Genomic DNA, 14794 nt, shown 5'->3' with positions numbered 1-14794 from the left:
AATCAGAGTCTAGTGGCAGTTTACCCCAATTTGCGGATTAGTGAGGCCTTCTTCGCGCCTGCGGGCTATTTAGCTAATCTGTGTATTGCCAAATATGGAAGGGCATTTACTGTGGCGAGATTTAATGTACTCCCTTCAGCGCTTCTTGAAGGTAGATATAAGAGAGTTCCCTGTGACAAACGGACTTGCCCCTGTGGGTCTGGGAAGGTAGAAACGGTGGAGCATGTCTTACTATAGTGCCCCTTATATTGTGACCTATGCCATACCCTCATTTACTTCCCATTTTATAAAATTTGTACAGGCCCCGAGTTAACAGCTGTCTACCAACTTCTGGAAGATAGGGACCCACGAGTCACTACTAAGGTGGCAAAATTCTGTGTGGCTGCTATCGCTCACAGGAAAAAGCGGTTTTAGAGATTTTAAAATGTTTCATTGGTTTTATTACTGTTGGTTAATTCTTTACTCTTGTAAATATTTATGCACTCATCTGATTTGTGTGTTCTGAATATGCTGGTCTTTGACTGAAATAAATTACTCATTTTTCATTCCGCAGTGTTAAATTGAAAATACCCCCCATGCCATTCTGATGCTTCCTATAAGCTCATTTCAAAACAAAACCTTACAAAACTTATAGGTCTGAACTCAGAAACGCTTGCTTAACAACCCTCTTAATTTTCATGGCGATACACAAAACAGTCAGAGAGAATAGAGAGTTCAAAGTCTAAAAAGAGAGAGAAAAAACCCAGAGCCCTTTTGGTCTTTTTTCTCGGAGAGTTCTCATAATCTGTTGAAATTCATTAAAAATCAGCCATATTCACAGAGTACCTGTAATCCTAATACTGACCTAATACTCTGACCTTCATCTTCTGCAGTTTAAAAGTTAAAAAAAATGCCTGGCTGATTTTTAATTAATTTAAAGAATATTGGCTGGCACCCTATGATAACGTGGGACATGCTCAGTAAGAACCAACTGTCAGTGTTCTAAAAGCCAGACTCCCAGCTGCTGGGCTTGCCTAATCGGGACCACACCCACACCAGACTTTGATTTCACGTGAGACAGTCATGGCTTCCCCCAAAGAATCCTGGGAAGTATAGTTTGTGAAAGGTGCTGAGAGGAGACTCCTATTCCTTTGACAGTGTTCTAAAAGCCAGACCCACAGCTGCTGGGCTTGCCTAGTCAGGGGGCAACACCCACACCAGACTTTGATTTCACTTGAGACAGTCAAGTTCAGGTCTCCTGCTCCCCTGGTGCATTCACCATAGCTGCCCAATTTCCCTGCTTTTTAAAGTTTGATAGAAATAGCTGTGGGCTATAGGTACGTTCTTAAACCGCAAGGTTTTTTACCTGTTTGTGAATCATATGCATTTACTGAGTATCTGATAAGAATGATTTATAATGTAGCAAATTACATAGTAATAAATAGTAAGCATTTAATTTGGTACTCTTGATAAATTAATTAAGCCCAATGTATGCAACATATAAAAACTGTGCTGGACATCAAGCTGTAAACAAATGCTTTTTGACCTTTAGGTCTTCAGTGGTCCTAACTACATCCAAAACTGTCCGATATTGGGAAACAATCTACAAGTAACCAACGACAAAGTTAATATTTTACAAATGTATAGCGTAACAACACCCAGCCGTGGCCAACAATAATAATTACTAGCCATCTTGAGAGTGTCTCGTATATATCTTTAAATTCTGAATGAGCACTCAAATGGTGGGTCCTCCTACCAATAGGGGCATCCTGAGATAGGCCAAACTATCAAACCTTCCTCTCCTAAATTGCCAAGTTTCAAATCAACATGCTGGACCATTTCAAACTATAAGCTGTGCTGCCCTCATCTCCCAATTTCTCATTACATTTCTGTGAATTGTTTGCAAGGCACTTTGAGGGTAAAGTTGCTGGCCTCCATAGCAATCTTAATGCCCCATTCATATCTAATGTAGTCCCCAGTGAGGTGTCCAGTGCAACATCTGCTGCAACTTCTTGGGAATGGTTTCAGTTGATGCAGCCTGATGACGTGGACAAGGTGCTTGCTATGATGCAGCCAGCAAGGTGTCCTCTCGGCCCTTGCCCTTCTTGGCTTATTAAAGCTTGCCAAGGGGGTTTGACCAAGTGGATCCAGGGTGTGGTCAATGCATCATTATAGGAGGGAGTGGTTTCAGCTGCCCTGAAAGAGGTGGTGATCCCACCACTCCTGAAGAAGCCCACCCTGGACCCATTGGTTTGTGACAACTACTGCCCGGTTGCAAATATGCCCTTCTTCGGAAGGGTGAATGAGGGGGTTGTGGCACAGCAATTGCAAGAACTCTTGGATGAAACAGCTTGTCTTGACCCACTCCAGACTGAGTTCAGGCCTGGTTATGGGACTGAATCGACCTTGGTCACCCTGATGGATGACCTTTATTGGGAGAAGGACAAGGGGAGTGCAACCCTGTTATTCTTACTTGATCTCTTGGCTGGTTTTGATGCCGTAAGCAGTGTTTCCCAACCTGTGGGACTCCAGATGTTGCTGGACTACAGTTCCCATCATTCCTTGCCATTAGCCATGCTGGCTGGAGCTGATGCAAACTGTAGTCCAGCAACATCTGGAGTCCCACAGATTGGGAAACTGCGGCGTAGAGCAAGCCATCCTTCTGGGCCAACGTGGTGAGATGGGTATCTGAGGCACTGTTCTACAGTAGTTCCAATCCTATCTGCAGGGTTGTTTTCAGAGAATAGTATTGGGTGATGGTCTTTCGGCCCCCTGGCAGTTGTGCTGTTGGGTGCCTCAGGGTACCATCTTGTCCCCCATGCTGTTTAACATCTATATGAAGCCCTTAGGAGCAGTCATCAGGAGATTTGGGGAAGGTATCAGCAGTACGCTGATGATACACAGCTCTATTTTTCTGTAACATCTGAATCAGGAGAGGCCATGCAAGCCCTGGACCAGTGCCTGAACTTGATGGTGGGCTGGTTGAGGGCCAGTAAACTGTCTCTGAATCCTAACAAGATGGAGACACTGTGGGTTGGTGGTTCCTGAGTTCAGATAATTGGTTAGTTGCCTGCTTTGGATGGGGTTGTACTCCCTCTGAAAGAGCAGGTCTGTAGTCTGGGGGTGCTCCTGGATCCATATTTGTCACTAGAGGCCGAGGTGACCCAAGTGGCTAGGAGTATCTTTTACCAGCTTTGGCCATTTCTGGACCGTGATAGCCTACCCACTGTTGTCCATGCACTGTTAACTTCCAGGCTGGATTACTGTAATGCGCTCTATGTGGGGCTACCCTTGAGGTTGGTCCAGAAGTTGCAGCTGGTGCAAAATGCGGTGGCAAGACAGCTCACTGGGGCAGGGTATTTATTTATTATTTGATTTATATCCCATCCTTCCTCCCAGCAGGGTATTGCCATCATGTCACCCTGCTGCTAAAAGAATTGCACTGGCTACTTATTAGCCTCCTGCAGATACCATCTTCTCAGGAGGTCTGTTCTGCACAACATAGGAAACGGATCTTAAGTGCAGTGGCACATACCTTTTTTAATTCCCTCCCCTTAAATATTAGCACAAAAGCAGGACTATAGCTGAACATCAAAAAGACTAAAGTAATGACAACAGAAGATTTATGTAACTTTACAGTTGACAATGAGGACATTGAACTTGTCAAGGATTATCAATACCTTGGCACAGTCATTAACCAAAATGGAGACAATAGTCCAGAAATCAGAAGAAGACTAGGACTGGGGAGGGCAGCTGTGAGAGAACTAGAAAAGGTCCTCAAATGCCAAGAGGTATCACTGAACACTAAAGTCTGGATCATTCAGACCATGGTATTCCCAATCTCTATGTATGGATGCGAAAGTTGGACAGTGAAAAAAGCGGATGAGAGAAAAATCAACTCATTTGAAATGCGGTGTTGGAGGAGAGTTTTGCGCATACCATGGACTGTGAAAAAGACAAATAATTGGGTGTTAGAACAAGTTAAACCAGAACTATCACTAGAAGCTAAAATGATGAAACTGAGGTTATCATATTTTGGACACATCATGAGAAGACATGATTCACTAGAAAAGATAATAATGCTGGGGAAAACAGAAGGGAGTAGAAAAAGCGGAAGGCCAAACAAGAGATGGATTGATTCCATAAAGGAAGCCACAGACCTGAACTTACAAGATCTGAACAGGGTGGTTCATGACAGATGCTATTGGAGGTCGCTGATTCATAGGGTCGCCAGAAGTCGTTGTCGGCTTGGAGGCACATAACAACAACAACAAATATTAGACAGGCGCCATCTCTGTTACCTTCTCAGTGCCTATTGAAGACCTTCCTCTTTGAACAAGCCTTTTAAGTTGAGACCTTATCCCAGTCTGCATCTATGTTGGAAATGCTTTTTAATATGTTTTTAAACCTTTTTTAAAAATATGTTTTTAAAGCTTTTTTCAAATGTTTTTAAAGATGTTTTGTTTTAATATATTTTAAAGTCTGATTTTATGATGTTTTAAAATGTTTTTAGTGCTTTTGTTTGCCACCCTGGGCTCCTACTGGAAGGTAGGGCGGGATATAAATCAAATAATAAATATAAAATAATAAATAAATAAAATAAATATAGTGGCAGAATGTGATTCAGTTGATTTATCCTTAACATTGGGCCATGACTTTGGTTCTCTAATAACAATTGCATACAATCACAATAAAATGGCCACTTCAGAAACAATCAACCAATATAGGGATAGTTAGATATCAGACACTCTCTGTCTAGGTGCAGATCCCCTGAACTAGGACTCAAACAAGTAGCCCTAATGGTTGCAGGTTTGGTGAAAGTTGTTTCCCTGCCCTATTCCCTCCTTTTATGAGGTCAATTCTGTGTCTTTATCTTATTTTTGTCTTGTAGATTGAATTTGAAGGAGAGATGTCTCAATTTGAATCTGGAGGGATTTTGTTAGAATTCTTTTCCTACGTGTTTGAGGAGATGGTGCAGCCAGACTACGGAATGTTTATGTACTGTGAGCACTCTTCGCCTATGTGGTTTCCTGCTAAGGTAAGGTTTTGAGATCAGGGACCTGCTTAAGAAAACCATCTAGGTCAGGGGTGGGGAACCTTCTTTAGCCCGAGGGACGCAATCTCTTCTGGACAACCTTTCAAGGGCCACTTGCCACTGGTGGGAGAGGCCAGAGGGAACAGTGGGCAGAACAGGCCATTTCCTACATGTACTCTTGCACTCCTTGATATCCTCCATTCAAACAGGCAAGAATATGAGGATGGATTCCAGACAGGCCAAAATACTTGGGGTGCGGAGCAGAGCTGGAGAGGGAGTATGGCCTGGGAGAGTCCCATTGGCCAGACAGAGGCCTGGGGGGGCTACATTTGCCCACCCCTCAGGCCTGAGGCTCCCCATCCCTGTTCTAGGATATTCAAGGTGGCACCCGCTCCCAGTCACCCTTTCTGTCAGGCATGTCTGTTCCACTTCTGGGTCTACTTCACAAATGCATAAAGCCCGACACGTATAGGCCTGAACTGTGTGAACCTTTATGCCCACAAAACACACTGGTGGAGTGATCATTGCTGAGTCTCCAAAGCTTGTATCCAGACCAGAGTGCAGTAAGTTTTTACTGCAAGGGTGGGGGACCACCAGCCTCCAGGTTTGGTGCAACCCATGAGGTTTTCCCCATTCAGTCCGCAGTCTCCGCTCCTTGTGCCCCTCCCCTCCCCTCCCCCTGACAATTAGGCTTGAAAGTAGACCCCTATTGGCTCCAATGGGATGCTGTTTTCAGGACTGATTGTTGTGCTGGGGGGAGGCTGATCTTTGTGAAGACCATCCCTCCCACCCCCAAAAATCTGGCATGTGAAAAAAGAGAGGTGAAGAATCTGTGTGTGGGTATGGGTGTGTCTGTGAATGAATGCTTGAATGGGTGTGTTAGGTGTGAGAATGGATGAGTGTGCAGTGGTATAGGTGGGGACTGCCCATTCTTTTTGCGTTGGCCTTGCCCACCACTGGCATGCAACCCCTGAAGGTTAGCCTTGTTGGGGTGCACCCTTGGTCTGGAAAGGGTTCCTTTTTCCTGTTTTATGTTCTGCACAAGTGCATGCCAGAAATACCTGTATTTGCATTATAAGATGCGTCACTGTTAGCTGAATGGTGACGTTATTGTGCATTTGCCCCATAGTGGTTCTCTGAATGGTTTGGGAATGGATAGGACTACAGTATTTGCTCTCCCACTGATCTTTGCATGTATGAGGTGCCAGTTTCAATCTCGGGGTGAAAAGACCTCCACATCGAAGGGCTAGGGATGGTCCCGTACGGTGAAACCTTGGAGAGCTACTGTCAGTCAGAATAGAGAACATGGTGCCAGAATTATGGTCTGCCAAGGGTATAAACATGTGGATCACTCTTATAACATCCATAGCCATGTTGTGTTGCTGTGATCTTGTGTTTTTGCAGCCAACAGTAGAGAAGAATAAATATTTCCTCTTTGGGATCCTCTGTGGGCTCGCCATGTACAACAGAGTCACTGCCTATGTGCCTTTCCCGCTTGCAGCCTTTAAGAAACTGATTGGCAGGAAACCCACTCTTGATGATTTGAAGGAGCTGAGCCCTGTCTTAGGGAAGTAAGTGGCTTATACTCTTTCCATCTGTCATTGTATTTCCTGTCTTGTGTTTCACTTGGGCCAGGTTGAATATCCTAATTCTAGTTGTAGACTGCCCTATGACTGAAGTTCCCTGGCTGTGTTACGAAGATTAAAAACAAGAACAAGTTAAAATGAACACAACTGCAATAAGAGTACAAACAAAATGCAGCACAGGTGTAGAGTAATAAGGACCTACTAAAGAACAGAGCAGAGGAATGCCTTTGTGCAGCAGTAAATACATTTAAAAAACCTCAAAGCCAAAGACTAAAAATTCATAGTGCCAAAACACTGCATAAATTAACAGACCTGAGGGGAAAAATTAAAAAATGCATTTGCTTTGCGCTGAAAATACACTAAAGTCGGTATCAGGAGGATCTGTCTGGGGAGGGCATTCTCTGGCCAGGGGACTGGGCCCGGTGCTCTTCAACTTTTTTATTAATGACTTGGATGAGGAGGTGCAGGGAATGCAGATGATACAAAATTGGGAGGGATAGCTAATATCTTGGAAAACAGATACAAAATTGGGATCTTGATAGGCTGGAGCATGGGCTGAAAACAACAGAATGAAATTTAACAGGGATAAGTGCAAAGTTCTACACCTATGAAAAAGAAACCAAATGCACAGTTATAAGATGGGGGATATTTGGTTCAGCAATACTACATGCGAGAAGGATCTTGGGATTGTTGTTGATCACAAGCTGAACATGAGGCAACAGCGTGATGTGGCTGCAAAAAGGCAAATGCTATTTTAGGCTGCATTAACAGAAGTATAGTTTTCAAATCGTGTGAAGTATTGGTTCCCCTCTATTCGGCACTGGTTAGGCCTCATCTTGAGTACTGCTTCTAGTTCTGAACACCACACTTCAAGAAGACAAATTGGAACGGGTTTAGAGGATTATCAGCGAACTGGAAACAAAGCCCTATGAGGAGAGACTGAAAGAACTGGGCATGTTTAGCCTTGAGAAGAGAAGACTGAGGGGAGATATAATAGCACTGTTTGAGTACTTGAAAGGTTGCCACACAGATGAGGGCCGAGATCTCTTCTCGATCGTCCCAGAGTTCAGGAGACGGAATAATGGGCTCAAGTTGCAGGAAGCCAGATTTCAAGTGAACATCAGAAAAAATGTCCTAACTGTTAGAGTGGTATGACAATGGAACCAATGACCTAGGGAGGTGGTGGGCTCTCCAACACTGGAGACCTTCAAGAGGCAGCTGTACAGCCACCTGTCGGGGATGCTTTAAGTTGGATTCTTGCATTGAGCAGGGGGGTCGGACTCGATGACCCTCTAGGCCCCTTCCAACTCTGCAATTCTATGATTCTGTGACTGCTACTAAAAATTCCCTTCCACCTGTGGCCTCCTAATGTACCTCATTTTGGGGGGGCACTCAAAGAAGGACCTTGTATGATGACCTAAATCCCAAGTAGATATGTGTGGGAGGAGGCAATCCTTCGGGTGCTAAGTCGTGAAGGTATTTACAGATCAAAAGTAGCACTTTGAATTGGGCTTGGAAATGGATTGGGAACCAGTGAACGATTTAAGTATTGGCATAATAGATTCATAAGAGTCGGTCGCAGTTAGTTCCCTCTGTCATGTTCTGAACCAACCAAGGTTTCAGGAACATGTATAAAAATATATCCACGTATGATACCCTTCAATAATCCAAATGGATCATGCCAAATGGGCAGGGATTGCTGAAGCCCGGCTGCTTATGTTCATACAGGGTTGTAGCTGGCATTAGAATGGTGGAAGGCGCCACAAACCATATAAACTACATGTGCTTCTCATGGGTTTCTCTGATAAACACTGACTTGAGCATTTTGCCTGGGAAGGGGGCATTTGCCACTGGCCTATAATGAAGAACGTTTTAATCCCAAGGAAGATTTTTCAGGAGTAGTTGCTCTCCTGCCTCCTTTTAAGGAGACTGGGACTGCCCCATAGCAACAAGGAATAACCACCTCCTGGACCCAGCCAGCCACCTCCTCCCTGCTTAGTGTAATGAGCCAAGAGGGGAAGGGTCAAGCTTACATGTGTACAGGCCCATGCACCTGGTTTCAAGTCTTTGGCTCCTCAACTGAAAACCAAATAACAAAATCAGAGCAGGCAGGTTGGTCCCATCCCACGGTTATTATTTGAATAATACTGCTAATTATGTACTGTAATCCTTTTAGAAAACATTCTCTCTTTTTTTGTAAACAAGGAGTTTGCAGGCAGTTCTTGATTACAAGGACAGTGACATTGAAGAAAACCTTCAGCTATTTTATTCTGTAAGTATCTACAAAAGATTTGCAGTCCTGCTACGTGGTCACAGTGCCTCTTCGGCTGGTTAACGTTTGAGAATTGCTTGTCTTTCATGTTAACAGCAGCTGAACGCTGACTGAAATATACTTGGTCTAATTGGATTGGGATTTTCCCCCTCTCCTGTCCCAGCTGTGGTGAATTCTGGCGTGCTTCTACAGTTGACGGTGGCAGCTCCTCTTTGGCTTTTAACGTTTGTGAATCTGGTTAAAACAGTATGTAAGAGCAACAGTCACAAGTATTCCTTTAAAAAAAATTAAATGGTTCACCCTAAAAACACAGGGGAGAAAATTCCAAAGACAGATATCATAGCGCCAACTAAAATGCCTTCTCAAGGCACCCACCGACCTCAGTAAGGGTCCCCAAAGATGGTCCTCCAGAGACCATCTAGAGGCCTGGGTAGATTCATAGGGGAGCAAGTGGGCTGTGAGGTATCCTAGAAGCAGGCTGAAAGCCAGTGCAACCATGAAAAGAAAAGTTAAGATAACCTTACAAATGTCCATGTGTTTCCAACTTGCTTGCGTTTTCATACACATACTAGTAATTCACAGCACACTGACAGCTTGAAAAAAGGGGGTGAACAGGAGACTTTGATTTTATGAAAGGGTCACCTGGATTCATTTCTTATCCATCAGAGGCAAGTGGCTTTTTATCAGCTTGTATTGTATTATCTCGGGTGTCAGGTTTGGAAAGGCATCTGCATGGGATCCTAAAAAGCTGCCATTTCACAGGGCTGCCAGTGTTAAGCTAGGTGGGCCATTAGTCTGATTTGGTAAAAGGCAGCTCATTAGGTTCAACATTTCAAAGGGAAAACCCAAAATAACTGTCTGAGATGGGGATAGGGAATCTGTGGCCCTGCAGGTATGGTTGGACTCCAGCTCCCATCAGCCCCAGCCAGCATGGCTAAGGGGCAGGAATGATGGGAATTGTAGTCCAGCAACATCAGGAGAGCCACAGGTTCCCCATCCCTGATCTAAGAACCCCTACATTGACATTTCAGGACTGCATCTGCAGTCAATGACTATTCATATCAAATTCCCTGTCAATATAAACTGTTATGTGAAGCTTGCTGAGTATTCAGTTTCAAAACTGTGTTTGTAAGCTATTTTTGTTGACTGCTTTTTCATCTTTTTGTTTTTAAAAAACACCTTTTTTAGATATCTTGGGACAACATGGATATAGACTTAATTCCAAATGGCAGTTTGGTAGCTGTGAACAATGCAAACAAGTATGTAATGATGCTAGAGTATGTTGGCAGGAGGCTTGGAGATTGATGTGTTGGGGGTAGGATGTATTGAAGAGTGAGTTGGGGGACAGATGGGAACTCAAACTGGGATCTGATTATGCTTGGCTGGCTGTTAGTGTTTGTGGGGTTTCTTGAATCAAATCCTGTCCTGTTTTGGATTTTGTAAAACTTCTAGCATACATGTGAGTTAGTGATGGGAATGGGACTTTGATTTTTTTCTTCTTAAACTTTTGAATGTGAACTGGTTTGTGGGGGACCTTTTGAAAAGCAGCATGCAAGCTGGACGATTATGATGATGACAATATATATTTTAGATTTGCAGCTTTCTCTACCCAAGGGCTCCATGTAGATAACAGCAGTTGTACTTGAAAATGTGCAGGATGGGGGCAGGTTCCTGTAAGGGCACCTTTTCCCCAAAATCTGTCGGAAGGCAGAGCTGGGGTCCCAATCCCGGGGAGCTGGATCCCGGAGAGTTGGGAGAAGAGTATTCGGATGGATGGCAGAGGGAAGGGGGAGGAACTTCCCCCCTTTGGAGTGAAGACGAAACAGAGGAACTGCCAGTGATAAGGTCGCTTAGCAACGGGGAGCCTGAGCCCTCCCTGGACATTCTCACGCCTCCCCCTCTTTCAGGCTCAGAGCAAGAGGGGGAAGAGGGAGGGCTGCTCACAGCCGAAAAGCGGGGAGGCAGTTTACCATCAGCTCCTCCCCTATCCCCCATCCTGGAATCGGAAACTTCAGAAGAGGAGGGGGTGATGCTTCCCCCCTCACTGCGCACACGCAGACAGCTGAAAAGACAGGAGAGGGGGGGAAGGCGGGCAGTACCTGAGGGGCAGTTAAGGAGGAGCGAAAGATTGCGCGCCCGTTTGGCCCCTTCTTAAAGAACAGGCGGGAAGAAGTCCCTTGCTCTGTCAACTTTCTCCCAATGCCGCAGGACCTGTATCCCTGTATTGCTTCATGAGAAAACGCAGTCTTTGTTTGGACATTACCCTAATAAAACACGAATTAACTACAACCGCTGGTCCGGTTCCTGAGTCACATCCTGGGCCTGACAAAATCCAAGTCAAATAGGGACATGTAGAAAAGGAAAGGAAAATCTGGGGTGGAGGGATATGCAGATAGCCTGACTCTCTATTGTTGTAAGTATTGCAGCAAATGAATTGTATTCTACTAATAAGTGAATGTATGCAAACATTATGTGATGTAATTGAAGGGAGTACTGAATTTTGGGCTAGGGAGACCAAATAGATTTTACGTGTGGACTTTCCCTGGCAACCCATAAGTTGTACACAGCAATATAACTATTCCTACCACCCAGGAGATCTTAATAAATTTGAAGAAATGCTAGCTTCCCTTTAAGAAGAGACTTAGGCTGCAATCCAGTACATGTCTTCTCAGAAGTAAGCTCCATTGGGTTCAATAGGACTTACTCCCAGGTAAGTGTGTATTGGATTGCAGCCCTAATCCCACCATAAAACACACCTCCGCTGTCTCGTTTTATATTTATATTGAGAGCCAAACAACGGGTCCACTTATTAAATGATTTATCCTTATTTCTTTCAAAGGAAGGATTTCATCAACAAGTACGTGGATTACATCTTCAACAAATCAGTGGAGGGAATTTTCCAAGAGTTCAAGAGAGGGTTTAACAAACTCCTTCCTGAGCCAGTGGTTGAGCACTTCTTTGAGCCCCAGGAACTGATGGATGTGGCAATTGGGAATGCAAATTATGATTGGGACTTATATGAAAAGGTTGGTGGAAGGAGGAGTTGAACTGCTTCCTAGACCATTATTACTTTTGGATTCCCCCCCCAAGCTTCATTTCTCATCTTGCTCTTTTCTTTCCTTCGAAGAATGCTATATACTGGGGGATGTACAGTGCAACACACCCTACTATAAGGATGTTCTGGAACGTTTTCCATGAGCTTACTTTGGCTGACAAAAAAGGCTTTCTGTGTAAGTACCCCATCCGCAAGGCACAACAACCTTCAAACGGTTGGTCGTGAATGGATTCTTTGGAATGAACTGGGGTGACCTGCCTGTCTCCCCAGAGTACACTTGCAGTCCTGCCTCTCAGATGCCTCTCTCATGATGTATACAAACAATTTCTATACTGCCTTCATAATCTGAGGATTTTTTGAGGAGTAAATACAACCTGCAATACTAGATTGTAGCACGGAAACCTGTTTAAGTGCAGTTGCCATTATCCAGAACAAGTGCTGTCAGGGCTGTGGAGAAAACCAATTATTTTTGTTTGTTTGTTTTTTGTTTATGTGATTTATATCCCACCCTTCCTCCCAGCAGGAGCCCAGGGCGGCAAACAAAAGCACTAAAAACACTTTAAAACATCATAAAAACAGGCCTTAAAATACATTAAAACAAAACAACTTTAAAAATATTTTTTTAAAGCTTTAAAGACATCTTTTTAAAAAAGGGTTAAAATATATTTTTAAAAAAACCAATGAGGGAAGCCTCTGTCCAGGGGTGGGGAATTATGGTCCTCCAGATGTGGTAGGCCTCTGGCTCCCATCAGCCCCTGCCAACATGGCTAGTGGTCCAGGATTATGGGAAAAACCAACCCAGCAGCATCTGGAGGGCTACATGTTCCCCAGCCCTGCTGTGTGTAATGAAAGCAGCCCAATCCTCCCCCACCTTGTCCCCCCAATAACTCCTTTTCATCTTTATTCAAATCCTTGTGCACCCTTATTCCATTATCCACCTCCAAATATTCAGGATTTCGGAAGCAGAAGTTAGTGCTGCACCTTTAAAAAAATTGATTATCTGACTTGTACTTTAATCAGATCTGTATATTTTTGCATATGAATGAAGCAGTCATTTAGAAAAAAACACAAGTTTGTTTTTAGATAGCACACAAGTGGGATATGCAGCAAAATGTTCCAGCATGGAGTGTTCCTGTTCATGGTTCAAGCCATCTATTCCATCCCATTCCTTCTCTCTCTCCCTTCCTCCCCCCAACAATCCATGACAGCTGAGTATGCTGTCCCTGTTTTTTTTCAAGCTTGTTTCTGTGAGGGTAAGATGGAGCAGGGGAGAACCCTGTACACCACGTCAAGCTCCTTGGAGAAAAGGTGGGATAATAAATAAATAAATACATTGGGTGATTGACAGATGGGTGGCCTGCCTGCCTGTCCAAAAATGACCCACAAGAGGGTGGGCCAGTTCTTGATCCTGCCCTTGGGCTGAAAATTTTCCCCAACCCTGCAGTACTGTTTAGAAAGGCAGAGATAACGGATTCTCTTTTGCACTCTCCCCAAAGTGCCTTCAAGTGCACCCACAATGTCAGTGGAGCATCTTCCCTGTGTTCCAATTCCATATTGCTGGCAGATGCATGCATGATTGAAGCAATTGCATAGGTCAGAACCAATATGTTTCCTTCACCATTTGGGTTTTTTATTTTATCCCAGGGTGGAGAACCTCAGATATGTGTGCAGTTGTCTGAATGTTTTCCATTTTGGCTCATGTGAGTCACCTAATCATCTTCCTTCTCATTTTAGTATTTGTTGTAGGAAGTGACCGGGTCCCTGTGATGGGGATGAACTCCTTGCAGATAAAGATCCATTCGCATAAGTCGTTTTCAGAAGAACATATCCCTGAAGCCCAGATCTGCTTTCATCTGTTACTTCTGCCAACTTATTCAAAAATAGAAAAATTGAAGGAGAAACTTCTTCAGGCTATTGAGAACAATCGAGGCTTTGGCAAACAGTAAAGCTGCCAACTCTGAAACAGAGACTTGAGATTGCATTATGTATAGCAAATGGAGGGAGGATTGTATCATAATTGGGCAGCTGTTCGCTGACCTTTGGCCAGTTGCCTGGCTGATCCTCCCCCCCCCCCAATTTAAGAAAAAATATTTGAGAACTTAGTGTAGTCTCTTTTGATGTATAATCACCACAGTTTGTACCTAGTGGGTGTGTCTTCTAAGAATCCAAAGTTACCCTTAAATGGCCATATTCCTGTATTTTTCCTGTTACCCCCTTTTAAGATGTGTTTTTATGGTGATTTTTAGTTACCATTGCAGCACCAGCATAAACCTTTTCAGGTTTGAACTGATATGATATCTCACCAGGTTTGGAGATGTAGGATAGCTTTTTAGTTTATTTTTTTAATACCAAAATTTAAATGAAAACACACAATATACTCAAATCATCATAAGAATTCTTCTGGAACAAGTAATAAAAGCATATTAAAATGATAGATTTTCAGCCAAAACAGACTGTTCTGTACTGTGTGCTTAATATTTTTATGGTCAAATTCTAGCTAAATAAATTCATAGCTTATTATTTGTTTTCTTCTCCCCCCCCCGAGGTCTCACTGTTAGCTTGATCATCTGCAACTTGTTCTATATCCTACCTAAGCAATCTTCAGTGGATAATCTGGGAATGTCCATGTCCATTGATTGTTCCCATTAAAATCAGGTTGGAGATTTTTGAAGGGAGATTAGTCTAATTCCTATCGTATAAACTGCTATGCCACTTCACCTCTGCCATTGCCTTTTACAACCCCTCTCACCCTCTCTTTCTGATTTGGGGGGAAAAAAATCTGGTCCATTTTTACCTCTCCGGTGAAGAGGCTTCTCTGGCTGCAATTCTTATTAGCCCCAGCCATCATGGCCGGTGATCAAGAATGA

At 43.7% G+C, this 14794-nt stretch overlaps 1 protein-coding gene across 1 annotated transcript in view; it reads left to right on the top strand.

Annotated features, from left to right (window-relative positions):
• Nucleotides 1-14376, top strand: part of LOC133363729 (probable E3 ubiquitin-protein ligase HERC6) — a 48366-nt gene extending 33990 nt beyond the window's left edge. The window contains exons 16-22 of the mRNA XM_061583047.1: nt 4871-5017; nt 6419-6585; nt 8806-8872; nt 10061-10131; nt 11712-11898; nt 12000-12102; nt 13662-14376. Coding sequence (XP_061439031.1) covers nt 4871-5017; nt 6419-6585; nt 8806-8872; nt 10061-10131; nt 11712-11898; nt 12000-12102; nt 13662-13873 — 954 coding nt within the window. The 3' untranslated portion in view covers nt 13874-14376. The remainder of the gene's footprint in view (nt 1-4870; nt 5018-6418; nt 6586-8805; nt 8873-10060; nt 10132-11711; nt 11899-11999; nt 12103-13661) is intronic.
• The last annotated feature ends 418 nt before the right edge of the window (nt 14377-14794 follow it).

Source organism: Rhineura floridana, chromosome 9, assembly GCF_030035675.1.
Source record: "Rhineura floridana isolate rRhiFlo1 chromosome 9, rRhiFlo1.hap2, whole genome shotgun sequence".
Lineage (NCBI taxonomy): Eukaryota > Metazoa > Chordata > Lepidosauria > Squamata > Rhineuridae > Rhineura > Rhineura floridana.
The sequence above is the reverse complement of the archived record's forward strand: the minus strand, read 5'-3'. Positions and strand labels throughout refer to the sequence as shown.